At 38.3% G+C, this 8,522-nt stretch overlaps 1 protein-coding gene across 7 annotated transcripts in view; it reads right to left on the bottom strand.

Moving 5' to 3' along the window:
* Positions 1-238: 238 nt before the first annotated feature.
* LOC117303712 (rap guanine nucleotide exchange factor 2-like) overlaps positions 239-8,522 on the bottom strand; it is a 54,106-nt gene continuing 45,822 nt past the window's right edge. For 5 of the 7 annotated variants that reach the window (XM_033787997.1, XM_033787999.1, XM_033788002.1 and 2 more), the window contains 12 exons: positions 8,344-8,490; positions 7,903-8,070; positions 7,077-7,185; positions 6,847-6,870; positions 5,962-6,111; positions 5,416-5,610; positions 4,811-4,954; positions 4,406-4,543; positions 3,651-3,794; positions 3,032-3,121; positions 2,157-2,204; positions 239-1,970 (listed from right to left, as the gene is read on the bottom strand). In XM_033787997.1, coding sequence (XP_033643888.1) covers positions 1,945-1,970; positions 2,157-2,204; positions 3,032-3,121; positions 3,651-3,794; positions 4,406-4,543; positions 4,811-4,954; positions 5,416-5,610; positions 5,962-6,111; positions 6,847-6,870; positions 7,077-7,185; positions 7,903-8,070; positions 8,344-8,490 — 1,383 coding nt within the window. In that variant the 3' untranslated portion in view covers positions 239-1,944. The remainder of the gene's footprint in view (positions 1,971-2,156; positions 2,205-3,031; positions 3,122-3,650; positions 3,795-4,405; positions 4,544-4,810; positions 4,955-5,415; positions 5,611-5,961; positions 6,112-6,846; positions 6,871-7,076; positions 7,186-7,902; positions 8,071-8,343; positions 8,491-8,522) is intronic. The other 2 variants (XM_033788001.1, XM_033787998.1) reach the window with 2 other exon arrangements.

Below are 8,522 nucleotides of genomic sequence, written 5' to 3'. Positions count from 1 at the left end.
TAAATTCGCAAAAATGTTTTCTAGGAACAATGATACAACATCAAAGTTTAGTTTATTCAAGTCCTCTAGGTTTCTAAAAATGTTTTTCTTTAAAAAACAAGACCAAGTTGTTTGGTTAGGAGTTCATGAAAAATATGCCCCAAATGTCGTAGGGAAAATACAGGAAACTGGTTGGACAATTATATTTTGAGCAGCTGTTTTTAAGCGACCTTTAAAGGCATTTTTTTTTGGGGGGGGGGGCAAGTTCTGTTTTTTATTTTGAGACAAAAGTCAAATGAGATTTCTCTGGGTAAATTGTTCATGAACAATTTGCAAAAGACTTTTCAAAAGATTTGTCAATCTGCTTTAATGTTTATTGAGGGTGAAGCAACCCATCTGCCGATTACAATGGGTTCAAAGGATGTGGTTGGCATCACATTAAATACTGAATAAGACCTATTACAAAAGGTTCGCTACAGATACATCCTTAAAATCAGCACTTTCAAAAAACAATTTGCATTCATTTGAGATTTATTGTCCACTACTGGTCAACCCACAGACTGGAAGTTGTTTCAGGCTAACATTAAAAAAGGTAAAAGGTGCTTTGCGAAACCCGACATAAGATTTCTGAAACCACCAGAATTCAAATGAAAATGAGGCCAGGGTCTGAATCAGCGGCTGTGGCTACAGCTTGATCGTCATGCCAACATGTATTGCAGCATAGGATGCCCATAGCAACACGCTTGGCAACCGCTCAGTGAAGCCATATCCACAGCTTTGTTGGGTTGGTTTGGCTTTACGGAATCTAATGAGAATGCTAAGCATGTTTTGTTATGTGGTAACTGCTAACATCAAGATCATGTAAACTAAGGTATGAATTGGCTTGGTAGATTAAGAACTTCCTTGGAAGATAGAATTTCTCAACGAGATACTCTTGCTAAGAAGGATGATGCGTTTCTGTACATGGATCAGTCTGGTCACACACAACCTGTTCATCAGTGGTCCTTCTGAATCAAATCACACACTAATCGTCTGGTACATTGCATCCACAGAATATATACAATCATTGTTCACACTCCGCCATATTGCTCTGCAGCCACTTTCATCTGTCTAGTTCCTGGACTTTGTACTGTGAAGTGCAACTTGTGTTTACTGTTCCATGGTACCAGCCTCACTGCTTGGACAGCCTTCATTACACCCACCATCATACAAAACAGTTTTGGAAACATCCGGTTTACTTCACACTTTTCAAGGAACTTGTTGTGGTTTAATGCCGATTAGCTGTTTAATAAAATTTTCCCTGGTAATCTGAGTTCTTCACCGATTAATAGCAGCCCTTGTGAACTTCATCTTGTACTTCAGATAGTTTACCAGTTATCCCAAGAGCTCCTTGGAAGCTTATAACAAACCTCTTGAAGTTTACCAAACAGTTTTTAACAGTACGCTCTTGTAGTCTACCAGACTGCTTAAACGGTTTATCAGTTTGCTCTTGCAGTTTATCACACTGCTTAAGTTTATCAGTCACTCTTGTAGTTTTACCACACTGGTTAAACGGTTCTTAAGTCACTCTTTTAGTTTACCAGACTGGTTAAATGATTTATCAGTTTGCTCTTGCAGTTTATCACACTGCTTAAAAAGTTAATCAGTTTGCTCTAGTATTTTTACCACTCTGCTTTAACGGTTTATCAGTACGCTCTTGTAGTTTTACCACACTGGTCCATTGGTTTATGGTAAACCACACTGGTCCATTGGTTTATGGTAAACCACACTGGTCCATTGGTTTATGGTAAACCACACTGGTCCATTGGTTTATGGTAAACCACACTGGTCCATTGGTTTATGGTAAACCACACTGGTCCATTGGTTTATGGTAAACCACACTGGTCCATTGGTTTATGGTAAACCACACTGCTTAAATAGTTTACCAGTTCCTCTTGAAGTTTATGGGGAGTTTACCGTGCCTAGTCATACCACAGACACTTGTTCATTATCTGTTGGCAAATGAAAAGGAAATTTTTTAAGACACCGTTCAGGGAAGACAGAGTTAACCCACACAGCCCTCACCTAGGGCAGCGAGATTTGGAACCAATGCACTATAAATTTGTTTCCACTAATATCCATTTATCATTCTTGTTCTATATAAACATGAAACATGGGAGAGTAAAACTTGAACCAACCTGAATCGTAGAAATCACATGCCTCAGACTGGGAGCTGCTTAACACTTCTGAGGAAAAGAAATAAGAAAACAAATTAATATTTAGTTAATTCCCTTGTTGAAGGACCTCATAGTTAATCTTTTATTTGGACAATGCAAGAAATACTAAATTTACTTTCAAAAGTAAAAACATCATCCAGTTTTTAAAATTAAAAAATATCATCATTGTTAGTAACATGTAATCACAGCAGGTGCAGCAAACCAACTTTTTCACACGTATTTTTCATAAAATGTTCAATTGTCAGGGGAAGCAAAAAAGAGGAATACAAATTATTATTTTTTTAACATTCCTGTGTTAACATCTTAGTCATTCTTTCATTTTGGATACGACCCAAAAATACTAGATTTATTTTCAAAAGTAAAAACATCATACTGTAACATTTAATCACACATGGTGCAGCAAACCAACTTTTAGTTTTCATACCCGAATATCTGGACAAAAGAATGCAGGGAAAAAAGCAATCACACAGAAAGCAAACATAAAGATATTTGTTTTCAAATTCAAACTTAGTGAAGTAACTTAGTGAAGCCACTTAGTGAAGTAACTTAGTGAAGTAACTTAGTAAAGTAACTTAGTAAAGTAACTTAGTAAAGTAATTTAGTGAAGTAACTTAGTGAAGTTACTTAGTGAAGCCACTTAGTGAAGTAACTTAGTGAAGTAACTTTAGTGAAGTAACTTAGTAAAGTAACTTAGTGAAGAAACTTAGTGAAGTAACTTAGTGAAGTTACTTAGTGAAGCCACTTAGTGAAGTAGCTTAGTGAAGTAATTTTGTAAAGTCACTTAGTAAACTAACTAGGTGAACTAACTTAGTGAAATAGCTTAAAGCCAATCTTACTTTTTCGTGCTGTCGCCACAGCATAGTCTGGTGGCTTTCTTTCTGACACTTCAGGAGGAGCAGAAGAAGACTGGGAATATGACCGTCCAGCTAGAGTGATAAAGAATCAAATTAAATTAAGAGTTGTTGATTATGTGTCAACGTTGTTAAAGGTGAGTCTTTCAAGATGGGTGTAATGGGAAGGGAATGGAATGGATGAAATGATGGAGAGAGGGGTGGGGGGGGGGGGGCTTGGTCAGGAGATGATTTCATTACAGCTTTCCAGCATACCACAACAACAGAAATTGATCAATAATTGAACACATTTGTTACTGTTTCGAATGCTTATCATGCTTTTTCAGACAAAATAAAAGTTCCAAATATTTCTTGCTAAATATTCTCATGCTGTGCATCATGATTGTTATTTCTGGCGTGAATGATTTCCAGTGAATCAGTTCTATGACACAAATCATCAGTTGCAACTAAATATTAGCACAAAGTATTCACAAAACATGCTCAATCTCAATATTTTGTTTTTCGAGAATCGTCAGAAATGGAAAAGATTGTTTTCTTCAGTAATTTACATGGACAGGTATGCTGGAAGGTCTATAATTTGTATGTTTTTGAATTCTGCACACACCTGTGCCTTTTGGAGGTGTTCCCTTGGTAACTACATGGTAGTCGGGTGGTGGGCGGGGCCTGTCGGGGTAGGCGGATCGCTCGTCATGGGCAGCCCACCTATTTGGATGTTTTCTCTGGCTGTGCAAAGGGGCTCCAGGTAAATCTATATGAAAGAAATCATGCATTCAACTACTAACAACTACAAGAAATTGCCTTTTTCAAGGCATCAGATCGTCGACTGTACATGTAATACAGCTTGGCCCATCCATTACATTTTGAGAAAAGCCTATACAGAGATAAGCTGTTTGCCATAAAAAACGGGATGAAAGTGTAAAAAGAGGACATGCTATCTTTTATTCACATCCATGCATAGCATGCTTTCCAAAATTAAAGCGCCCACATTTTACCAAGAAATGATTTAAGATACAAAAATAATTTTTTAGAGTTGGGCTATTTTGCCATGAAAGAATAATACTCCCCACCCCACCCCACCCACAGCAAGAACCACCATGGACCCACTTCCCCCTTACAAATGTTAGCCTCTGCCACAATGGTGTTGAATACCCCTCCCCCCCTCCACACCACCACCAACAGCAAGAACCACCATAAGCAATTATGAGATATGATGGACACAATCATATGACACTATTAGGTTTAGGTAAATTTGTCTGTGGACACCCAAACCAAACAGTGCACTCCTATAGTGTCCACCATACCTCAAAAAGGCTAATGGATCCCTTTTCTCTTCCCGTACTAGGCCTCCATCTCTCTTACCGTTAGTGAACTGATGATCCCTCGTTGGTGGTGAGGATGAACCAAAGGATGAGTTGCTCTGAGTGTCGTAGTTTGACGATAGACAACTCTGACTGGAATCTGAGCTGTCGTAAACGCCACTCATGCTTTGCGGTTGACCTGGATACCAGAAACCACCAAAAATAGTAATTTGCTGATAATTCTTAGAAGTGTTGTTTCAATTATTTATTCTGGTTGTGAAGCCAAGGACTCTCAGAAAAACGAATGTAATCACTGTACTAGCCAAGAACCAAATGAAGAGAAGACAAAGAAGGAAGTTTAAGTTTTAGACGTGGGAGGACAACCCAAGAGAATTATTCCATGGAAAACCAAATTGGTTAATCAGAACATGTAAAGAGTGGTTTATTTTGAACTATTATTACTTACCAGCATGTCTGTGCTTAGGTTTATGATCATGTCTCATAGGCACACCAGCATCACTACCACCATAGCCACTATCACTACGCTGCGGGCTGAGCTTACGACTCCCATCAACGTCAGCTGATGATGTGGTGCTGCTGTTTGAAGCCCCTACAGTAATTCAAGAAGTGAAATACTTAGAAACTTAACAATTTACGCAGTGTGAAATCTACTCCGCTGCAAAGGTATAACTTAGTCCATGGGCCAGAGGCCAATATATGACTAAATATATTTGTTTGAAAGGTCTATGTCTAGGGATGATAAATTGATGTGATAACAATCCCAGGGTGGTACATGTAGCTTAGTGGTAGTAAATAACTAGCACGACAAGTTCTCAAAGAATAAAATCTCCACGGAATAGTGGATATAAACACATAGAGTTACTGCAAACTGTTAACTCTCTTATTTTGTTCTTAATTTTATTTGGACTTGGGGTGGCAGCTGAAATGGGTGCAGCTCAAAAATGTAACATAATAATTAATAGAACAATTTAGGATAATTTGACAGTTAAAATTGATGTCCATTAAGTCTTCTTCCTTTGACCTCTGCACCCAGACAAGCTTTGTACATACCTCTAACGGCACAAGCAACTTTCCGTGACCTGCTGAGGGAGTTTGACGTCGGGGATGATGGAACGACTTTGGAGTGACCTACGGAAGGAGGTCCTTTATGCTGAGAAGGCTTCTGAACTTTTGTGACTTTCATTCTACCTTCGCCTTCTTCGGAGAGCGATAATAACTTGCGAAGATTCTTGGGGGATGTTGCACCTACGATTTAAAAAAGACGAGTACTTTGAATACATTTTTTCTCAAAAGAAAGTTGCATTTCTTTTTAATAATCATCAAATTCTTCCCAGTAAGTATCAACAGGAACAAAGCATGCTAACTTGATATTGGTTTTATTTCAAGGAAACAAGGAAACCCAAGAAATGAAGTTGACTTATTTTTTCCATTAGTGAGCAATGGATGTTTGCTCCCTTTCCAAAGAAACTAATGAGGCAAGCTACATTGAAGAAGGGGTTGTGATCACAAAGATCTGTTCTCGGTTTACACCACTTGCGGTTACACCAGAGAGCTCCACATTTAGGAAAGTGTATTTAGAATATTTAAATTCCTTACCAAAAGATGTCTTAGGAGCATCTTTGTAGATGATCTTCTTGATTTCTTCTTCTTGTTTGTTGTAGGTCGTTGCTGGGGGCGCTAACGTTGATGTACTTCCACTCTGACTGGTCTGAGAGCTACGACGCAATGTTCCGGAATTCATTGACCCTACAAACAAAACCAAAGATCATAACCCTTTAGAGACCAGTAATTTCTGTATACTCGTCACCATGCGCCCATACATGCTTTTATGGTTGACTTTTTGAAACAATCTTTCTTGTGAATGTGTCTGAAAAAAAAAAATTAAACATACAATATTTCTTTTTTTTTTTTACAAATATAGGTGCAAGGTGTGTATTAAGTTATATTGAAGAATTTGAAATTGATGAATTGTTTAAACAACAGAAAAGATAAACCATCGAACAGATAAAAGAAAGAGAAAAAAATAGAGAATACACAGGCCAGTAAGGTAAACATTGGAATACTTTATCTAAATTAAAAAGAAACAGAAATTGGTTAGCATCACTCCAATCACCAATTAACAAAGTAACAGGTGCACAAAGAAACAAAGGTAAAAACTTAATAACATTCAGAACATACATGTAGAAACTTCATGAAAAGGAAGTAAAATTCATAAGGAGAGATAAAAAAAGGGATTTTTGAATGGTCGGCTTTGATCATAAAATTACTAAAAGTTGACAGAAAGGAGGGGAAATACCCAAGCAATGTAAAATACTTGTGACTTCAAATGATCTGACGTCCCCAATTGAACCCAAGCTACAATAAATAAGAATTTGACTAAGCACAGACTACAAATTTGACTCGGCACAAATAACAATACACTGCAAGACAATGAGGGAACGGGGTAGAGAAATACTGTGAGACATCCAGCGACAAACTCACCCCCACCGGTAATCCGCAGAATGGCTTTAAAAGCAACAACATAAAGACGGTTATCAAACACAAAATATGAATCCCGCATGAAAACCTTAAGTGTAGGACACCATTGGAAAGCCCTTTTCAAATCGAATTTGGTAATGTACAAATGTAAACTTTGCTTTAAAAAAATAAATGTAATTTTTATTTTTATTTTTTTTTTTTTCTGGGGGGGGGGGGTGTTTCTACCACTATACCTGTGTTTGCTATTGGTTCACATTTCAGTGACAGATCTCGGAGTTCATCTTCGTCATCAACTACATTGAGACTAATGAGGTACTGCTTCACACGGCGAGTCATCTGGGCCTTGAAGGGAGAAAACCAAACAAAAATATATCAACAAATGAAAGGCTGATATAAACCAGGCATGAAACTTGCACCTTGAAAAAAAGTGAGAATTTGAGAACATGGTGCTAGCTTTAATGGCAATTCAGGCTATTTAATCACAATTTGTCTGATTTTTCCATAGCAAGAAAATTAGAAATCACACTAGAGTAGGAAGAACATCTTGCCTGATAAAATGAACTGTGGATAAGAGAATGTTCAAAGCAGGCCTCAAAATAACCCACGGCAGTTGCCATGGTGCCCTTATGCTTTTGCCATGGTGCCCTTATGCTTTTGCCATGGTGCCCTTATGCTTTTGCCATGGTGCCCTTATGCTTTTGCCATGGTGCCCTTATGCTTTTGCCATGGTGCCCTTATGCTTTTGCCATGGTGCCCTTATGCTTTTGCCATGGTGCCCTTATGCTTTTGCCATGGTGCCCTTATGCTTTTGCCATGGTGCCCTTATGCTTTTGCCATGGTGCCCTTATGCTTTTGCCATGGTGCCCTTATGCTTTTGCCATGGTGCCCTTATGCTTTTGCCATGGTGCCCTTATGCTTTTGCCGTGGTGCCTCTTCAAAGTTCCAATACAAATCTTCATAGAAATGCCCTTACCAGAGGAAAATTGCTTTCGCCCTCTTAAAAATTCAAGTCAAGGCCTGCAAAGTGATTATTTCTTTACTCATATTTCTCAGCTTTACCTCTTCCCACATCTTTTTGGGGTTGATGACGGCCGAGCTACGTCGTCCTTGGCTACGTTTCCTTGGTAACGTGCTCATTCCAGGAGCTATGACTGATGCTAAGCTGGAACCAATCAATGGAGACCCTGAACCAGCACTCGACTTAGCGCTGAGGAGTTGTTTAGGGTCCTGAAATTGAAACAAGAAAGTTTTAAGCAAGATTTATAGAGAAGAATTCTTTTACAAAACATCATTAACAGTTCTCTTCACGTCCGACCAAAAACAAACGAGCGGGATAAATCATTTTATGGTAAGAACTTTAAGCATAAAAAATACTTATACCTGTCCTATATTTATTCATATATGACGGTCCAACATTTTGGCAGTAAACACATGGCAAAATAAAAGGTGACACATGTTGTGTGTGCGTTACATAACAGTCAATATGGATAATATACTCACATAGGCAGCGTTGGCCATGCTGACAATGTACCTCACTTCTCTCGAAATCATTCTTAATTTCTCAAAGTTGATCAGCCCTTCTACTTTGGAGTCGTTACCGAGGTGTATGAAGGTCAAGTCCTTCTTAACGACTGGAACAAACGGAATCTACAAAACAAAATATTGCAAAAGTTACAGGA

This window comes from Asterias rubens, chromosome 20 (assembly GCF_902459465.1).
Source record: "Asterias rubens chromosome 20, eAstRub1.3, whole genome shotgun sequence".
NCBI classification, from domain to species: Eukaryota; Metazoa; Echinodermata; class Asteroidea; order Forcipulatida; family Asteriidae; genus Asterias; species Asterias rubens.
Note: the sequence above shows the minus strand (reverse complement) of the source record. Positions and strands in the feature narration are given on the sequence as shown.